The sequence below is a fragment of the Carcharodon carcharias genome, chromosome 22 (genome assembly GCF_017639515.1).
Source record: "Carcharodon carcharias isolate sCarCar2 chromosome 22, sCarCar2.pri, whole genome shotgun sequence".
In the NCBI taxonomy this organism is placed as follows: domain Eukaryota; kingdom Metazoa; phylum Chordata; class Chondrichthyes; order Lamniformes; family Lamnidae; genus Carcharodon; species Carcharodon carcharias.
Genome location: NC_054488.1, coordinates 50,652,645 through 50,673,487, shown reverse-complemented (window position 1 = coordinate 50,673,487; position 20,843 = coordinate 50,652,645). Strand labels below are relative to the sequence as shown.

General features: G+C 44.0%; 1 protein-coding gene across 7 annotated transcripts in view; it reads left to right on the top strand.

Annotated features, from left to right (window-relative positions):
- The window catches only part of map2k6 (mitogen-activated protein kinase kinase 6), a 98,135-nt gene that overhangs the window by 58,890 nt on the left and 18,402 nt on the right, over positions 1-20,843 (top strand). For 4 of the 7 annotated variants that reach the window (XM_041216979.1, XM_041216977.1, XM_041216976.1 and 1 more), the window contains one exon: positions 2,439-2,578. The exons of 1 other annotated variant lie outside the window; for it this stretch is intronic. In XM_041216979.1, the coding sequence (XP_041072913.1) occupies positions 2,439-2,578 (140 nt within the window). Of the gene's footprint in view, positions 1-2,438; positions 2,579-3,158; positions 3,213-8,386; positions 8,598-20,843 lie in introns of those variants that run through there. 2 more of the 7 variants (XM_041216980.1, XM_041216978.1) reach the window with 2 other exon arrangements.

The following is a 20,843-nucleotide window of genomic DNA, read 5'->3' as shown; positions in this document are numbered from 1 at the left end:
GAGACTTTTACATTAGAGGATGGCCAACATATATACCACATAGTCCTGCGTAGAGACCATGTTTTGAGCAGAGAGCTCCTGACAGTGATTGATGACTTACTGGCATACGACAATAGAATAGTAATCCCAAGAGCATTGAGACTTGAAATCTTACAATGCCTACATCAAGGTCATTTAGGCATTAACCAAATGCAGAGCCAGAACACGGTATTCCATTTAGTGGCAGGGTCCCTTGAAGTCACTGGAAGAATGGCTTCTAGATGTATCATATGTACAATTCACAGACAGGAATCAAAAGATTCACCAATGACACATTTTTCTACAAGGCCATGGGAACCCCTAGGAATGGATTTATTTGTGCATAAAGGGAAAATGTTCATAATAGTAGTAGACTACTCCTTGAGGTGGATTGAAGTGAAACAGTTAAATGGGCACACATTAGAAGCAGGGATAACGTTATTGAAAGAAATTTTCACAGTCCATGGGATTCCTGATATTGTGATAGCAGAAAACGACCCATAATTTGTGAACACGATTTCAAGAGTTTACAGGATGATTTGGATTTGTTCACGTAACAAGTTCACCGAAGTTTCCTCAGACTAATGAAGAAGTTGAGAGGGGTGTCAGAACTGTAAAGGTATTACTGAATAAGAATGAGGATTTTCAACCAATGCTCTTGAGTTATAGATCCATGTGAGTTACTCACGAGGAGGAGATTGAAGATGCAGATCCCTACCGTTCCACATACATTGATGCCACAGGTTAAAGTTAGACATTACCAAGTGCAGAGCCAGAGTGTTATTCCATTTGGTGGTAAGGTTTCTTGAAATCACTGGAAGGTGACTTCCAGATGTATCACATGTACAATTCACAGAGACTTAGAATGAGAAAGAGAGGAAACTTACTGTAAGTAAACAGATGAAACACTATGATAGTCATCAAAGAGCAAGAACGATCTTCGACTGGGAGAACAGGTTTGGATCAGAGATCACGCGAGGTTTGCAGAAATGGTGAAGAAATAACCACATCTAGATTTTACACTGCCCAGACAGAACTGGGCACAGTAAGAAGAAACAGAAGAACTTTGATTGCAATTGAGTAATAGAGTGAAAAACAGAGACCAGGGAGCTCACAATCATCAGACATGAAAGAAGATATTGAAGTAGATGATCCCGGACCATCCACTAGTTTGAGTTCTGTTCAACAGCGTCCAGAGGACCAGCAGCAGAATGAGAATGCTTTATTCCCTACAAATGAGAGGAGAATGAGGTATGGTAGGCTAGTGAAGGTACCACAACACTTATGTAAGAAAAGTGAACATCTCAAAAAAAAAAATGGAGGAAGGAGAGAGAAGAGAGAACAAAAATAGAACATGAGAGAAAAAGAAAAACAACAACTACCTATGAGAGTAAAAGAGGCTACGTTTCCTATGAGGAATACATACTGGAACGTTCAGAATGACAAGGAGACTGAAGCATTGGATTTCCAGGAATGTCAGAGAACGTTGAAGTCTGAACAGAGACTTGAGGGAGGGGGAAGATGGAGTGTGTTAGACTATGCCCCACAAAGGGTTAATTGTAATGGTCTGCACTGTCATAGAAGGAAGTGACATATAGTCATGGGATCTGAGAGTCCAGGGGAAAGCAGCATGGAAAGAACTTAGTGAGGGAGGGTTCTCATACTGTAAATATGTTACAGTAAAGTTAGATTGTTTGCAGTTGGCAGTCTTCGGGAATTATTGAAATTACTCCAACCCAACAATGCAATAGTATTTCTCCTGCTAGCCCTGCCTGTATGTGGGCAACAGGCCTCCTCCCTCCGCAGAGGTTTACGGAATTTGGGTTGGAAATTTGTTGGAGTTGGCTTTGAGAGGCCCACTGCCAAGAGAATAAGAGACACCCACAGCTTCCTCAGGGAATTTGTTTTGAGGCCACAGTCCAAGAGTGTTTGTGGGCAGAAACTTCAACACGGAAGTGTTTACCTTTAACTAAAATTCTGCGTCGAAACTATCCACAGAGCACATTACCTATTTCAACAAGAAAATTACTCGACAGATTTTAACCAAAAGATCCAGATTTTGAACCAGGCCTGGATCCACTGGGCATTGCGGACATGGTCAACATTTATCACCTGTCCTTATTTGCCCTTGGGAGGGTGGTGGTGAGCTGCTGCCTTGAACTGCAGCTCTGTGTGAGGAAGGTGCTCCCACAATGCTGTTAAGTAGGGATCCCCAGGATATTGACCCTGTGACAATTTGTGGTGCAAATATCATGCAGTTAATGTTTTAGTTACAGTACCATTTCCTCTCTCTGCGCTATTTGAGATTTTGTTCTTTCTGGATGATTTCAACGTTGCCTCAATCAGCCCATGGCTTCAATGCTGCTAACTACAATGGACTTCAAGCACGTTAACACTGCCCATATATGTGTTCTGTTTAGATTGAGATGGCGATCTTAAGATTCCCATATGATTCCTGGGGCACACCTTTCCAACAACTCAAACAGGTGGTGGAAGAGCCTTCTCCACAGCTTCCTGCTGACAGATTCTCGAAAGAGTTTGTTGACTTCAGTGCCCAGTGGTAAGAAGATTAATGAGCTAGAAATGTCTTCTCTCTGTGTTCTCTCATTCCTGGAGTTTCAAAATGCTTCCCACCCCCACCCCCCAACCCCCCACTGTACCCAACTCCTTAGATATCAAAAAAAGTGGAATTGAGTAGCACCAGTCTAAGGCAGAACTTTTTTTTTGCCTTATACTCAAGTTACTTTATTAGTCAGTATATTGTTTATTACAGTTTTAGAAATGTAGGAACAGCTTGATTACATAGACATTTGCAATACAAAGGAGGACTCAGGTGAATGAGAATTGACTAGATACTAGAAGTTACTTCAGGCAATTTTTATAATTCTTTCATGTGATGTGGGCGTCCTTTGTCTAGGCCGGCACTTGTTTGCATTTGAGAAGGTGGTGCTGAGCTGCCTTCTTGAACCGCTGCAGTCCATGTGATGTAGGCACACCCACAATGCTGTTGGGAAGGGAGTTCCAGGATTTAGGCCCAGCGACAGTAAAGGAATGGTGATATAGTTCCAAGTCAGGATGGTGTGAGTCTTAGAGGGGAACTTACAGGTCGTCCCATGCATTTACTGCCCTTGTCCTTCTAGGTGGTAGGGGTCGTGGGTTTGAAAGATGCTGTCGAAGGAGCCTTGGTGAATTGCTGCAGTGCATCTTCCGTATGACGCATTCTGCTGCCACTGTGCGTTGGTGGTGGAGGGAGTGAATGTTTCAAGTTGTGAACGGGGTGCCAATCAAACAACTGCTTTGTCCTGGATGGTGTTGAGCTTCTTGAGTGTCGTGGGAGCTGCACTCATCCTGGCAAGTGGGGAGTATTCTATCATACTCCTAACTTGGGCCTTGTAGATCGTGGACAGGCTTTGGGGACTCAGGGGGTGAGTTACTTGCTGCAAAATTCCCAGTCTCTGACTGATGTTGTAGCCCTTATACTTTTATGGTTAGTCCAGTTCAGTTTCTGGCCAATGGTAACTCCTAGGATGTTGATGGTGGGGAATGTAGTGATGGCAATGTCAAGGGGTGATGGTTAGATTCTCTTTTGTCAGAGATGGTCATTGCCTAGTGTGAATGTTACTTGCCACTTATCAGCCCATGCCTGAATGTTGTTCACATCTTGCTGCATACGGACATGGACTGCTTCAGAATCTGAGGAGTCATGAATGGTGCTGAACATTGTGCAATCATCAGCAAACATCCCCACTAAACCTGCTGAGCTACAGACTTGGAGTGGGGGAATGGGGCTGATTGGATTGCTCTACAGAGAGCTGACATGGACTTGATCGTCAAATAGCCTCCTCCTGTGCCATAATGACTCTGTGACAGTGTGACTGTGTCTTCTGACCTTATGATGGAGGGGAGGCATGGATAGCCTTTGTGAAGATGTCCATTACTTACAGGTAAAAATAATGCCTTAGATTTATATTGTGCCTTATACCATGGCTATTTTAAACCAAGGTCCCACCCACCACCTCAGTTAGATGTAAAAAAAAAACCCTGTGGCACTATTTAAAACAGCGCTGGGGAGTTCTCCCCAGCATACTAGTCAATGTTTACCTTTCAGCCAACACCACTGAAATAGATTATCTCATCATTATCTTTTTGTTGCTTGTGGAACTCACTGTGTGCAAATTTATTGTCGTGCTTCCTGCATTATAATAGTTCCGAAGTACTTCATTGACTGTGAAATGCTTTAGGACATCCTGACATAGTAAAATGTACTACTGTATATAAATGGAAGTTCCTTCTGTCTTGTCTTTCCTTATCTTTTTTTTCCCAACACAAAGCTCCTCATGTACAATAAATTGCTTTGAAGTACAGTAATTGCAATTATGTAGCCAAACGCAGCCAATTAATTCCTTTTCACTAAGATTGCTTGAAGAAGGAATATTGACCAAAACAGGAGGAAAGCTCCTTGTTCCTTCTTCAAACAGTGTCCAGGAGCTTTTAACATTCACTGCACTGAATGCCTTTAACATTCACGGGCCAATGTGGTCTTGGTTTAATGTCTGACCAGAAGATCGGCACCTCCAATAATAGTACTTACTCAACACGTGGTAAGATACACTGAAAATGTATGTTGCATATGTATTTTTATTGCTTCAAAAGAAATGACTCGATTACCATAAGTTTGGCCTGTGTGAGCAGAGGCTGTTGGATATTTTAAGGGAAAATTAGCTAAAGATTTGAAACTGTAGAAAATGGCATGGGGATTAATTTTTGATGGGCTGAGTGGTCTCCTGTAAACGTCAACAAATTTGGCACATTTCCCCCCCACAGTTTTTCAGGAGGATTTGCTTTATAGAGCTCCCTTTTATTTGCATATAAATGCATTTTTGAGAGAGACTGATGTGGGACTGCTGACGACTTAACTAGTGAAATGTTTTATGTGTTGGAAGTATGGGTTAGAATGTATTCATTAAATTCGAGATGCCTTTTTTGACAAGCTGATCTCTGGTACAAAGCTCAAAATAGCAACTTTAAGCCTGGCCCTTTTAAGCTAACAGCGGAAAATTCCAGCCCTTCCTTTAAAGGTTGTCTGTATCTAATTCTACTTCCAAGTACCTCCTAAACAGAAGGTTCAGAATATAATTTGGGTAGCTTTCTTGATTTAATGTTCTGACAGAAATTGCAGGAAGTCTGTCTTTGTTTTTCGAAAGTAGACAGATTCCTGTATGAGTTTCTTGTGGATTGCTGTGAAAATTCCTGTATAAATTAAGTCACCAATTTTTATTGCAAATGTCATTTCTTTTCAAATTATATTCTCAAACGGCAGGTGGGGTCACAGGAAATGCCAGCGCACAGTACTGAGAGTGACACAGTGGGATTGTCTGAATATTTGAGCTTAATTGGTCTCCCAACAGCTGAATTTGTAGGGCTGCCTTTATGATAATGCGATAATGTCAGGCCAGAGAAGGCAATGTTAGAGGGATGAATGTGGCCCTTCCTGCTGTTAAGATTTACAGAGCACTGCTGTAAAATGACCTGAGACTTGGGGCGGAATCATCCCAGAATTGCATTATGTGTGGTAGCAGGCGTGAAAAATAACATTTCACCCGCCGGCCGCAATGGTTGGCTTTTGTGCCGTATTGTCCGCTTCCTGCTTTGTTAATTTATGGAGCCACAGGAAACACGCTGTCTCACCGGCGCAGCCTCTGAATCGCCCGACACGCCGTTACCTCACCATTTCCTCACTCCGGGTACCATATCTAAACTGCAGCCGCTCACACAGTTCTCAACGCTTGCAGCCCAGGACTGCTCCAGTGAAGACATGGCCCTGAAAGCCGAGAAGAGTTCAGTGACTCATCACTGGAATGCCTTTTGGAGGCCCGCTGTGGTGTCCTCCACCCCCACTCTGGGCACAGGAGGTGCAGTAATTTCACCACCCCAGCTTGGGAGGGGGTGTGGTCACTGCCAAAGCTGCACAGAAGACATTGGCCGTCCAGTGCAGAAAGAGGATGAATGATCTCATCCGTGCCTTCAGGGTAATGCAACCATCTCATCGCTCTAAACTCTCACACTCACTCACAAGCCCATCACACATTCACTGGCATCGCAGTGACTGCCAGCTCAAGGGACATCACCACTCACTCTCTCACACACACACACCCTCACCTTTTCATCTGGCCTCATCTCCTCTGGAGGCTGCCTCCTCAGCCCTCACCATCTTGAGGCCACTTGCACAGATCAACATGTGCCCCCCCACACACACACCCTGGGATACCCCCCTTCCCCAGTACAGCCCTCACCCTGCAGCCTCTTCCCTTGCCTGAGGCCACTTCTTCCCACTTCCCTAAGCAAGCTCTAGCCCTGCAGCCGTTCAAAAGCCACCCCCGCCTAACGGCTGGTCTCGTAAGCAGAGATCTGCCTGTGAGCCCCCCTTAAAGTGACGTGGTGCTGCCTGCGAAGCCTGGCGTTGATGACTGCGAGTGCTGCCCAAAGCAAGGTAGGCAAATAAACCTCGAAGTCCCAAGTGAAGTACAGCTCGCCAGGTGCACGTCACTTATGTTGTTGTGAAACACGTTGGCGTGATCCCAGATGAGCTAGCGTGGGGGTATGTTTCCAGGGGCAGGCAAGATGACGAGATGCAAATGCATCGAAATTAGGCTCCTGGTGTTGGAAATCAGCGGCCCGCCCATTGACGATCGTAAATTGGTTTCATGATAGCGTAAAACCAATTTTTGGCCTTCTCACCATAGTGTCCACCCACGCCTACAACGGCGAGAATGGAAAATTCCGGCCATAGTGTTCCTGATACTGTTCCTGGGATACCAGAACATAACATGCCTTCACCTGAAGTTCCTTCATTGTCTTAATTAACGCCTCTTGGGGAAATAGTGGCAAGCACGGCTTCGAACAAACCCATGGAAGTGCACATACACTATTATTCCAAATTAGAACTATTAAGATGAATCTAGCTGGTTTGCTTATTCGAGTGCAGCGATAAAGCAAATTTAGCCCAGCATCAGTTTGAACATCCTCCTGTCAACAAAAAATGTTGTCTCAGGAGAACGTTGATCCTTTGTCATTGCGGCTGTCGGCCTAAATATTTTTGCTGTTGCTCAGCAGAAATTAGAGAGCAACTCCTCTGAATCTACTGCTGTGGAGAAGCAGTTTGTTCTTTTCAATACTGACCACAAACAGAGATTTCACCATTTACAACATCTATTAAAATAGTGATTTGGCAGTGCAGAACTTGAATATTGCTGAAAAAAGAGAAATGTCGAAGTTTTTTGTCTTACACTCATCAGCACACTTTGCAAGAATACTGACATAAGGGGGAAACAACAATTTATACTGTATGTGAAGACAGTGCTGATTGGTTGGCAAGTGGACTCTGATTGGTAGAAGCGTTGCTATGGAGAATGTACCAATGATGGTGACTGACAGTTAACTGCCTGGCATTGTTTGAAATTTAAACCAGGCAGCTTGACCCTGATTGGTCAAGGCATTGCCCTGAGGAACAAGTCAGCGAATGTTGTCCAATCATAGAATTACATCTAATGTTGGACATTGTGCTTTGAGTTTTTCAAGTGTGGGCTCGTTGGGTACCTTGCCCATTGCCCTGTCACCGGGAGAGTTCAGGGCTTGATGGGTCACAGAGCCTGGCAATGCGGAGAGAGGGAGGGAGAGATCAGAGCCCAAGATTGAAACTTGATAGGAGTTTGCAGGCAAAAGTCCATTAATTGGGACAGAAGGGGTGGGTGGGGAAGAATCTGGAATTGGAGGGGCTCGAGACGGTGGAGTTTATTGGTCACAGCAGTGGCTTCAGACCAACTCAGTTATTAACGAATGATTTACCAGACTAATACCCGGAATGGGCGGGTTGTCTTATGAGGTCAGATTGGACAGACTAAGCTTGTATATGCTTCAATTTAGAAGAGTAAGAGATGACTTGACTGAAGCATATAAGATCCTGGAGGGTCTTGACAGGGTGGGTGTGGAGAGGATGTTTCCTTTTGTAAAATAAGGGGTCGCCCATTTAAAACAGATGAGGTGAGGGTCGTGAGTCTTTGGAATTCTCTTCCTGAAAAGGTGGTGGAAGCAAAGTCTTTGAATATTTTTAAGGTAGAGGTGAATAGATTCTTGGTAAGCAAGGGGATGATAGGTTATCGGCAGTAGGCGGGATGCAGATTTCAGGTTACTATCAGATCAGCCCACCATGATCTTATTAAATGGTGGAGCAGGCTCGAGGGGCTGAATGGCCAACTCCTCCTTGTTTATATGTTTGTATTTCATGAGCTAATATGTTAGCCCTGTTTCTCTCTCCTCAGCTGTAGCCTGACCTGATGTGCACTCACAGCATTTTCAATTCTTATTTCAGATTTCCAGCACCCCTTAATGCAGTGTATTGATTTGTAATGACTGACCCTCTCCATCCATTGTGGGGAGGGGGTGTGCGTTTTCACATCAAGATCAAACAGTCTGACGATCAATTTGAATGTACTATCTGTCAACGGAAAGAGGGAATGCAAAAAAAACTTTTAAATGCAAATGCAACTGTTCAATGTAAATAACAAAATGAACTTCTTGATTTTTAATGAAGTAGCAAACTCAAAACATGGGACTTGAATTGAGTCTCTCCTGATCCCAACATGTAAACTATTTCTTTCACTGTCACCTGGGGGCATTTACTGGAACATAGTGCATTTTAGGCCTTTCATGCTGTCACTTCCTATGGATCACGGAAGGTGCCAGTTGCTGAGACCTGGCAGCTGGAGTGGTATTTATGATGAAAAACAGAAAATGCTGGCAACACTCAGCAGGCCTGTTGGATCTGTGGGGAGAAACAGAGTTAAAGTTTCGGGTCGATGACCTTTCATCAGGTCTGGTGTTCCTGACTTCAGTGGTGAATGTGTTAAAAATGTTCCTGAGGTTTCAGCAAATGCACTTATTCTATTTAGTTGGGCTTGGCTGGCATCCAACCCTTCAACTGGAAGAAGCTTTGAGTGCAGCAAGAATGCAAGGTTCCAGCTTGCATATTGCATACATTGTTCTGAAAGAAAGTCAGGTGCATTGAAATATTGGACCTACACCGAAGCTGACAACAACACTGTAGATGGCATAGATACTGATGGCAACCTTGCCTTTTCAGTCATTGTGTCAACATAAAGCCCCTCATAATTCTAAACCGAATGGGCATTGAGCAATGTAAACAACAGAAAATGCCCTGCTCCATGTTTGAAGCTTTAGAGAATATTAAAACCTGTATGAATATATTTCCTACCATTTTCAAAATAAAACCTGATTTGATGTGTTTCCAGTTCATGAAATTTTGCTGGCTTTTTGTTAACTGATTCGCATTACCAAACAAAAGTACAATCTCTAATGACCTCGGTCGCATATGATTAATCAACTCCTGACTAACCTGCAGGGAAATTCATTCAAATCCTTGGAAGAGAAACGACTAACTACTTGCACTGAATGACAAAATAAAGCATTGTGAATTTGCTAGTTTAGAGACTGCCAACATGTGATGCTGCCTAGCAACATGCAGTAGAACATCAAAAGATAAGCTGTATTTGAGCTGAGCATATGAATTTGAGATTTATGCTCTTGAATAAATAAGAGAAAATAAAATGTAATTTTTTTTTAAGGTGTCACACTTTCAAAGCAGAATGCTCAAAATCCCCTACTTACAACAGGTTAAATTTGTCTGTACAGTTTAATCGCAGACACCAAAGTTAGGTCTGTACTCTCAAAATGAAGGACTCTTTAACTTGTGTTGCAAAATGGGCTTCCACTTTAAAAAAAAATGATAAGGTTACAAAGACCAAATTCTTCCAGCACTGCAAGTTGCTCATTTGATCTTCTGAGATCGTTTCTATATAAAAAAAAAAATTCAAAATACTGTGAACCTCAACTATTCCCAGTGGACCAAATCCAAAGCAAATAGTCCCTCCGTCTTTCACTGGAAAATTAGATTCTGAAAATAAAGGCCCCACGCAGCACATTTTTCACAGAAACCTGAAAGCAGAAATGGGCCTGAGTTAGTGAAGCATTCCACTGGGTGGGCAGTGTGTCTTAACCATTCTGAAGACAAAAAATCTTGATGGAATTCCAGTGTTATATAAGCTGGGTTCTAAACGATATGAATGCATGCAGCACCTAAATCTCTACAAGGAATGTAGATGGGCCAGGCTGGGACACCAATCTGTGTAACTCAGTAAATTGGAGACTGCAGAATGCCTGAGGATTTAGGTCACTGGTGCTATGGAATGCCTGAAGGGGGAAAAAAAATCAGCTGGACGCTTCTAATGCCCTGACTGCTAGGGCACTAGCATGGGTGTGCCATATGTAAACCAGAGACAAAGAGTGGACTGGTCATGACATCAAGCAGCCTCTAAGATGGGTGCAAAATATACTGCGGATGCTGGAAATCTGAAATAAAAGCAGAAAATGCCGGCTACGATCTAAAATTGTTGAACTCGTTGTTGAGTCCGGAAGGCTGTAAAGTGCCCAATTTAAAGATGGTGCAATTTCTTGAGCTTGCGTCGCACTCGATGCAATGGAAATGGAGTACTGACAGCAGAAAGGGGAAGCAGTATACAGAGGAGGGAGGAGGAGGATAGATGGCCATCTATCCTCCTCCTCCCTCCTCTGTATACTGCTTCCCCTCATTGAGGGGAGACTTCATCATGTTCTGACTGACCAGAGAGGAACAAGAGGAGTTAACAGGCGAATGTTCCAAACAGGTAGCATCCCCAATGGTGCAGGGTGCAATTGACTGCACGCACGTGGCTCTGCGGACCCCACATGTTAACAGGTGATGTTCCATTAATACACGAGATTTCACTTCCTTAACATCCAGTTGGAGTGTGACCATGACCCAGAAGAATGCCTGCTATCTTGGCAGCAGCCATCATGCTTTTGTCCTGTGGCAGTCAGCCATACCCACAAAATTGACACTATCATGAAGCGCCAGAGGGTGGCTGCTGGATGATGAGGGTTAACCACCATATACCAGGCTAATGACTCACCTCTGACATGGAAAAACCATGTGTTGGAGCAAAACATTGGCCTTTTGAAGCTCTCCAGTACTCAACAGAGCATGTGCCCAAGCTCATGGTGCTCTGCTGAGTTCTGCATAACCTAGCTATCCTGAGTGTGGTTGAAGGGCAGATTGCTGGGCTGCTGTGAAAGCCTGCATATCCTTTTGAGCACTGGTGTCCACAGCCTTGATAGACTCATGTGCCAACAAGAATAATCTCTGTCTGGGCTTCCACCGCAGCGTTGAGACACTGTGGCTTCAGCCTATTGTCAATGGGAAGCTAAAACATCGCCACCAGAAGCTGAATCACAACTGGGTCCTCAAGCACTGTCATGGAGTTGACTATCACTTCCACGCTGGAATGGATGGACTCCAACATCTTCACGAAGCCCTGTGCCAAGTGGAGCCCAGACTCCTCCTATGTTCCTTGACTCTGATAACAGACTGTGTGACCGGCCTGCCGATGTACCAGCATCTCTGTGCATGACCATCAGCATTCTCCTGTAGGTCATGCCATAGAGATCCTCACCTGAGTTCAGTGCAGCAAGACTTGTCTGCAACATCACTATCTGGGAAAGATAGTGAACAAGCATCCCTTCCTCCCGCTGGCCAGGCCACAACCCAAGCGTGCCGATCCAGATCCTGTACTACCCTCTAAATTATATGCAGTGCCTGTATCTGAGTTGGTGGCTGCGATTGTTAGATCAAGTGCTGGCGCTTCTTCATCAGAGGTCTGGTATTGCTCTCACCCTTTATACTGAGGCTGAAATGGCTGGTCAGGTGGCAAACCTTGGCTATCTGAAAGCAGAAATGCAGAAGGAAAGGTTTACAGTGAGGGAAGTGGTGTGGAAGACAAGTGATCCATGGTCACACCATTTACAGTTTTCACTTTATGTCAGATAGTAGAATAAGGTTGAGGTGGGATTTGAGAAGGGGCCAGATACAATGATCTCATTCACAGTAACCCTATGATGAGGAATACTGTCTCCTCCAGAGGGCTCAGGTGATGCAGGCATGACTGTGTCGCATGGGTTTTCTGCTACACCCTGCCTTGTCCTGTAAGGGAGGGGGAGTAATGTCAATGAGTTGTTGCAGTCTGTTTGGGTGATTCACCTGTCTTGGTAGAATAGCTGGAGGACGTAGAAGCCGTGTGAGGTGTGTGTATCGATGTGGTGGAGTATCTGAATGTTAGGCATGAATCCTGATTGCTGATGGGGGAGTGATAGGGGTGTCGTGTATTGGACAGCAAGAGGTTGATGGGTAAGACGGTATCATGTGACTTTAACCACCCATGTGAGGTCATTGAACTCCTTGCGGCAGTGCTGCCAAACCTTCGGTGGCAAACACCAGGAATTAACCTTCCTGGCTGCATGTTCGCATTCCATCCTCAGGTTGAGCCTTGAGGGCCTCTTGACCCCGCCCAGCCACTCCGCCCCTGCAGAAATACATCTCTCCTCCTTTCCACTTACTTGGCAAATCCCTCCAGGGTGCATCGTAAAACCTGGGAGCCCTCTCTCTTGTCTGCTGCTCCAGGATAACATGTGCAGGGTAACTGTGTGTCACATTAGCCATGCTCCCTGCTGGGTCTACCTGAGAGGAACCGGGCATGTGATGATCGCGCATCCTGATTCCTGCACCTGAAAACTGGCCTATGAACATATGAATTAGGAGCAGGAGTAGGCCATTCAGCCCCTCGTGCCTGCTGTGCCATTCAATAAGATCGTGGCTAATCTGATTGTGGCCTCAGCTCTACTTTGCTGTCTACCCCTGTACCTTTTGGCTTCCTTGTCAGTTAAGAATCAGTCATAACTCAGCCTTAAAAATATTCAATGACACTGTCTCCACTGCTCTCTGGAAGAGAATTCCACAAACCAACTACTCTCAGGGAGAAAGCATTCTCCTCATCTTCGTCTTAAATGGGAGACCCCTTATTTTTGAGCTATGTCCCCAAGTTCTGGTCTCTCTCGCAAAGGGAAATAAATATCCACTCAACATCCACCCTTTCAAGTCCCCTCAGGATCTTATATGTTTCAATAAGATCACCTCTCATTCTTCTAAACTCCAATGGATACAGGCCAAGCCTGTCCTCTCCTCATAAGATAACATCCCAGAAACCAGTCACATGAACCTTCTCTGAGCTTCTTCTAATGCTATTGTATCCTTTCTCAAATAAGGAGACCAAAACTGTACACAGTACTCCAGATGTGGTTTCACAAACATCCTATACAATTGTGGCAAAATGTCCCTACTTTTATATTCCATTCCCCATGCACTAAACGACAACGTTCCGTTTGCCTCCCTATTCACTTGCAGTAGCTGCATGCTTACTATCTGTGATTCATGTACCAGGACACCTAGATCCCTCTGTACCACAGAATTTTGCAATCTTTCTACATTTAAGTAATATGATGCTTTTCTATTCTTCCTGCCAGAGTGGATAAGTTCACATTTTTCCACATTATACTCCATTTGCCAGATTTTTACCAAATCACATTACCTATCTAAATCGCTTTATAAACTCTTTATGTCCTTCACACAATTTACAAAGTTAAAGGCAGTATCAAGCTTAAAGAAAAGGCACATAGTTGCGTAAAGATGGGTGGCAGGTCAGAAGATTAAACAAAATATAAAGAAAAGAGGGAAAAATTAGAGTATGAGAGAAAGCTAGCTGGAAATATAAAAACAGGTAGTAGGAGTTTCTCTCAATATTTAAGAAAGAAAAGACTTAACAAAGTGGCATTTGTCCAAAAGAAAGTGGGTCTGGGGAATTAATAATAGAAAGGAGATGGCAGATGAAAGACACAGGTATTTTGCATCGGTTTTCTCTATAGAGAATACAAATGATACCCCAGAAATAGCTGTAAGTCAGGAAATGGAAGGGAGGGAAGAACTCAAGAAAATTAAAATCGCCAGGGAAGTGGCAAATTTTTGGAGCTGCGGGCTGACAAATTCTCAGGTCCTGATAGACTTCATCCGAGAGTCTTGAAAGAATTGGCTGGTGAAATAGTTGATGCGTTGGCTTTAATTTTCCAGAATTCCCTAGATTCGGGCAAGGTTCAATTTGATTGGAATATAGCAAATGTAAGTCCTTTATTTAAAAAGGGAGGGGGACAGAAAGCAGGAAACTACAGGCTAGTTGGCTTGACATTTGGCATAGGGAAAAGGTGGTCAGGCTAAGTCAACATGAATTATTTATAAATTGTTTAGCCAATTTATTGGAGTTTTTTAAAGGAATCACGTGTGCTGTGGATAAAGGGGAACAGGTGGATGTACTGTACTTAGATTTCCAGAAGGCATTGGATAAGGTGTCACATCAAAGGTTATTATGGAAAATAAAAGCTCATGGTGTAGGGGATAACATATTGGCATGGATAGAAGATTGGCTAGTTAATAGGAAACAGAAGGGAGCTATAAATTGGCCTTTTTCTGGTTGGCGGGATGTAGTGAGTGGTGTGCCACAGGGATCAGTGCTGGGGCCTCAACTTTTGCAATTTATATAAATGACTTGGATGAAAGGACAGATGGTATGGTTGCTAACTTTGCTGCTGACACAAGGATAGGTAGGAAAGTAAATAGTGCAGAGGACGTAAGGTGACTACAAAGGGAGGTAGATAGTTTAAGCGAGTGGGCAAAGATCTGACAAATGGAGTATAATGTGGGCAAATGTGAAATTGTCCATTTTGGCAGGAAAAATAAAAAAGAAGCATATTATCTATATGATGAGAAATTGCAGAGCTCTGAGATTCAGAAGGATCGGGTGTCCAAGTGCATGAATTACAGAAGGCTAGTATGCAGAAACAGCCAATAATTAGGAAAGCTAACGGAAAGTTATTGTTTATTGCAAGAGGAACTGAATACAACAGTCGGGAGGTTATGCTTCAGTTGACTCCTTGGATGCAGGATTATCCTATGAGGAGAGATTGGGTTGACTAGGTCTGTATTCACTCAAGTTTAGAAGAATGAGAGGGGATCTCATTCTGATAGGGATGGACAGACTGGATGCAGGGATGATGTTTCCTCTGGCTGTGGGGTTTCCAGAACAAGGGGCCAGAGTCTCAGGATACGGGCTAGGCCATTTAGAACAAAGAACAAAGAAAAGTACAGCACAGGAACAGGCCCTTCGGCCCTCCAAGCCTGCGCTGGTCATATTGCCCGTCAACCAAAACATTTTGCACTTCCGGGGTGCGTAACCCTCTATTCTCATCCTATTCATGTATTTGTCAAGCTGCCTCTTAAACACCACTATTGTAACTGCTTCCACCACCTCCTCTGGCAGCGAATTCCAGACACTCACTACCCTCTGCGTAAAAAAACTTGCCCCGCACATCTCCTCTATAGTTTTCTCCTCTCACCTTAAATCTATGTCCCCTAGTAATTGACTCTTCCACCCTGGGAAAAAGCTTCTGACTATCTACTCTGTCCATGCCACTCATAATTTTGTAAACTTCTATCAAGTTGCCCCTCAATCTCTGTCGGTCTAGTGAAAACAATCCGTGTTTCTCCAACCTCTCCTCATAGCTAATAACCTCCAGACCCAGGCAGCATCCTGGTAAATCTCCTCTGCACCCTCTCCAACGCCTCCATATCCTTCTGGTAATGTGGCGACCAGAATTGCACGCAATATTCCAAGTGTAGCCTAACCAAGGTTCTGTACAGCTGCACCATGACTTCCCAGCTTTTATACTCAATACCCCTGCCAATGATGGCAAGCATGCCATATGCCTTCCTCACTCCTTATCCACCTGCGTTGCCACTTTCAGTGACCTGTGGACCTGTACACCCAGATCCCTCTGCCCGTCAATGCACCTAAGTGTTCTGCCATTTACTGTATAATTCCTACCTGTATTAGACCTTCCAAAATGCATTTCCTCGCATTTGTCCGGATTAAACTCCATCTGCCATTTCTCCGCTCAAGTCTCAAACCGAACTATATCCCGTTGTATCCTTTGACAATCCTCTTCACTATCTGCAACTCCTCCAACCTTAGTGTCATCTGCAAACTTACTAATTAGCCCAGTTACATTTTCCTCCAAATCATTTATGTATACTACAAACAGCAAAGGTCCCAGCACTGATCCCTGCGGAACTCCACTAGTCACAGCTCTCCATTCAGAAAAGCACCCTTCCACTGCTACCCTCTGTCTTCTATGACCAAGCCAATTCCGTATCCATCTTGCCAGCTCACCTCTGATCCCGTGCGACTTTACCTTCTGTACCAGTCTGCCATGAGGGACCTTGTCAAAGGCCTTACTGAAATCCATGTATATAACATCCACTGCCCTTCCATCATCGATCATCTTTGTCACTTCCTCAAAAAACTCGATCAAGTTAGTGAGACATGACCTCCCCTTCACAAAACCATGCTGCCTCTCACTAATATGCCCATTTGCTTCCAAATGGTAGTAAATCCTGTCACGAAGAATCTTCTCCAATAATTTCCCTACCACCGACATAAGGCTCACCAGCTTGTAATTTCCTGGATTATCCCTGCTACCCTTCTTAAACAATGGAACAACATTGGCCATTCTCCAGTCCTCTGGGACCTCACCCGTAGCCAGTGAGGATACAAAGATTTCTGTCAAGGCCCCAGAAATCTGCTCCCTTGCCTCCCTCAGTACTCTGGGGTAGATCCCATCTGGCCCAGGGGACTTATCCACCTTAATATTCTTCAGGACGCCTAACACCTTTTTTTTGATCTCAACATGATCCAGGCTATCTACACACTCTTCCCTAGACAAATCGACCGCTAAGTCCTTCTCTTTGGTGAATACTGATGAGAAGTATTCATTTAGTATCTCTCCTATTTCTTCCGGCTCCACACACAGATTCCCACCTCTGTCCCTGAGTGGGCCTACCCTTTCCCTGGCTACCCTCTTGCTTTTTACATATGTTTAAAAGGCCTTGGGATTTTCCTTAATCCTGATTGCCAGTGACTTTTCATGACCCTATTAGCCCTCCTGACTCCTTGCTTAAGCTTCTTCCTACTTTTTTTATATTCTCCACAGGCTTCATCTGTTCCCAGCCTTCTAGCCCTTACGAAGGCTTCCCTTTTCTCTTTGACTAATCTCGCAATATCCTTCATTATCCAAGGTTCCTGAAACTTGCCATGCTTATCCTTCATCCTAGCAGGAACATGCCGGTCCTGAATTCTTATCAACTGACGTTTGAAAGCCCCCCACATGTCAGTTGTTGATTTGCCCTCACACATCCGCCTCCAGTCTAGATTCCTCAGTTCCTACCTAATATTGTTATAATTAGCCTTCCCCCAATTCAGCACCTTAACCCGAGGACTCCTGTTATCCTTATCCACCAGTACCTTGAAACTTACTGAATTATGGTCACTTTTCTCGAAATGCTCCCCTACTGAAAATTCGACCACCTGGCTGGGTTCATTCCCTAATACCAGGTCCAGTATTGACCCTTCCCTAGTTGGACTATCGACATATTGTCTCAGGAAGCCCTCCTGGATGCACCTTACAAATTCTGCACCATCCACACCCCTAGCACTAAGTGATTCCCAGTCAATATAGGGAAAGTTAAAATCACCCACCACAACAACCCTATTGCACTTACATCTTTCCAAAATCTGCCTACATAACTGTTCTTCAATCTCCCGCTGGCAATTGGGAGGCCTATAGTAAACCCCCAACATTACGACTGCACCCTTCCTATTCCGGAGCTCTACCCATATTGCCTCGCTGCATGAGCCCATCGAGGTGTCCCCCTGTCGTACAGCTGCGATATTCCCCTTAACCAGCAGTGCAACTCCCCCACCTCATCTGCATCCCTCGCCATCCTGTCTGAAACATCTAAATCCTGGAACGTTTATCTGTCCATCCTGTCCATCCTTCAACCAAGTCTCTGTAATAGCAATAACATCATAGTCCCAAGTACTAATCCAAGCTCTAAGCTGATCTGCCTTGCCTGTTATACTTCTCGCATTGAAACAAATGCATTTCAGACCCCCAGTCCCACTGTGTTCAGTAATTTCTCCCTTCCTGCCCTTCCTCTTAGTCCTACTGGCCATATTCACTGGTTCCCAGTCATTTATTTCACCTGCTGATCTATTGCTCTGGTTCCCACCCCCCTGCCATACTAGTTTAAATCCTCCCAATTGACAATAGCAAACCTCACAGCCAGGATATTGGTGCCCCTCCAGTTTAGATGCAACCCGTCCTTCTTGTACAGGTCTCACCTGCCCTGGAATAGATCCCACTGATCCAGATATCGGAAATCCTCCCTCCTACACCATCTGTTCAGCCACGTGTTCAGCTGCACTATCTTCCTATTTCTAACCTCACTGGCACGAGGCACAGGGAGTAATCCTGAGATTATAACCCTAGAGGTCCTGTTTTTTAACTTTCTGCCTAATTCCCTGAACTCCTGCTGCAGGACCTTGTCACTCTTCCTGCCTATGTCGTTAGTACCAATGTGTACCATGAGCTCTGGCTGTTCTCCCTCCCCCTTCAGAATGTCCCGTACCTGATCAGAGACATCCTGGACCCTGGCACCAGGGAGGCATCATACCATCCTGGTGTCTCTTTAGGATGGAGATGAGGAGAAGCTTCTTCACTCAGAAGGTGGTGAACCTGTAGAATTCTCTACCACAGAAGCTGTGTAGGCCAAGTCACTGAATATATTTAAGAAGGAAATAGATAGATTTCTAGCCTTTAAAGGTGTCAAGAGCTATGGGGAGAGAGCGGGAGTATGGCGTTGAGATAGAGAATCAGCCATGATCATAATGAATGGCAGAGCAGGCTCGAAAGGCCAAATGACCTACTCCTGACCCTATTTTCTATGTTTCTATGTACAGGGCACTGGTGAGATCACATCTGGAGTACTGTGTACAGTATTGGCCTTCTTATTTAAGGAATGATATAAATGCATTAGAAGCAGTTCAGAGAATGCTTGTTAGACTAATACCAGGAATGGATGGATTGTCTTATAAGGAAAGGTTGGACAGGGTAGGCTTATATCCACTGCAGTTCAGAAGAGTAAGAGGCAACTTGATCAAAACCTTTAAGATCCTATGGGGCCTTGACTGGGTGGACATGGAGAGGAAGTTTCCTCTTGTGGGTGAATCTAGAACTACGGGTCATGGTTTAAAAATAAGGAGTCGCTAATTTAAGACAGATGAGAAATTTTTTCTCTGAGGTTCGTGAGTCTTTATAACTCTTTGCCTCAAAAGGCAGTGGAATCAGGGTCTTTGGATATTTTTATGGCAGAGCTAGATAGATTCTTGATTAAGAAGGGGGTGAAAGGTTATCAGGGGTAGGCAGGAGGTTACAATCAGATCAGCCATGGATGGTGGAGCAAGCTTGAAGGGCAGAGTGGCCTACTTCTGCTCTTAGTTTGTATGTACTTTCCTACCTATCTTTCTGTCATTCATAAATTTAGCAACAATATATATGCAATATATACTCAGTTCGCAGGCATGACCCAGACCTTCTTGTCACTTGCCATTTCAATGTACCATCCTGCTCTCATGCCCACATGCCTGCCCTTGGCCTGCTGCAATTTTCCAGTGAAGCCCAACGCAAACTGGAGGAACAGCACCTCATCTTCCAGTTAGGCACCGGACAATCTTCTGGACTTAACATTGAGTTCGACAACTTCAGACCACAAACTCTCTCCTCCATCTCTACTGTTTTTAAACCAATTATTAAAATTAAAATTTAAATTTTTATTCTAATTTATTTTATTTCTATTTTTTATTTACTAATTTTTATTTATTCATTTAAAAAAAAATATTTTTCCCTAACCCCACTGACCGGCCAACCAGGGCCATCTGTCAATTGTTTCTATGTTGTTCCTTCACAGAGCACTCACCCTTGTTCTGCTTTAACACATTCTGCCACTATTAGCACATTCTTTAGTGTTTACCACTAACATTAACATTCCCTTTGCCTTGTGCCCATAACATCTTTATCAATCACTCGTTACCTCCCACCTATCCTTGACCTATCTTGTTTCATGTGCTCCACGCCCTCTTAACCAATATAAAATCCATCACATTTCTACTTTTTGGCTCTGAAGAAGTCATGTGGACTTGAAACGTTAATTCTGTTTCTCTCTCCACAGATGCTGCCTGGCCTGCTGAGAATTTCCAGCACTCTGTTTTTATTTCAGATTTCCAGCATCTGCAGCATTTTGCTTTCATCAATACATTCAGCCCCTTCATCCAAGTCATTTATAAAGATTGTCAATAGTTGAGGCCCCAACACTGTTCCTTGTGATACTCCACTGGTTACAGCTTGCCAACCTGAAAATGAATCATTTATCCATACACTCTGCTTCCTATTAGCCAACCAATCCTCTACTCATGATAATATGTGATCGTCTGCATCATGAGCTCTTATTTTGCATAGTAACCTTTGATATGGCAACTTATCAAACACCTTTTGGAAATCCAAATACCACATCCACAAGTTCCTCTTTATCCAAGTTACTTGCTACTTCCTCAAAGAACACTAATAAGTTAGACAAACATGACTTCCCTTTCACAACACACCATGTTGACTCTGCCTAATTGCCTGGAAGGTTCTCTAAGTGCCTTAATAATAGATTCCAGCATTTTCCCTGTCACAGATGTTAGACTAACTGGGTTGTAGTTGCCAGATTTCTGTCTCCTCCCTCTTTTGAATAGAGGAGTTATATTTTTTATTTTTCAATCTGAAGGGACCTTTCCAGAATCTAGGGCATTTTGGAAAATTAAAACCATCTCCGCACCAGTTCCTTTTGGACCCTGGCATGAAGTCCATCAGGTTCTGGTAACTTGTCAGCCTTTAGT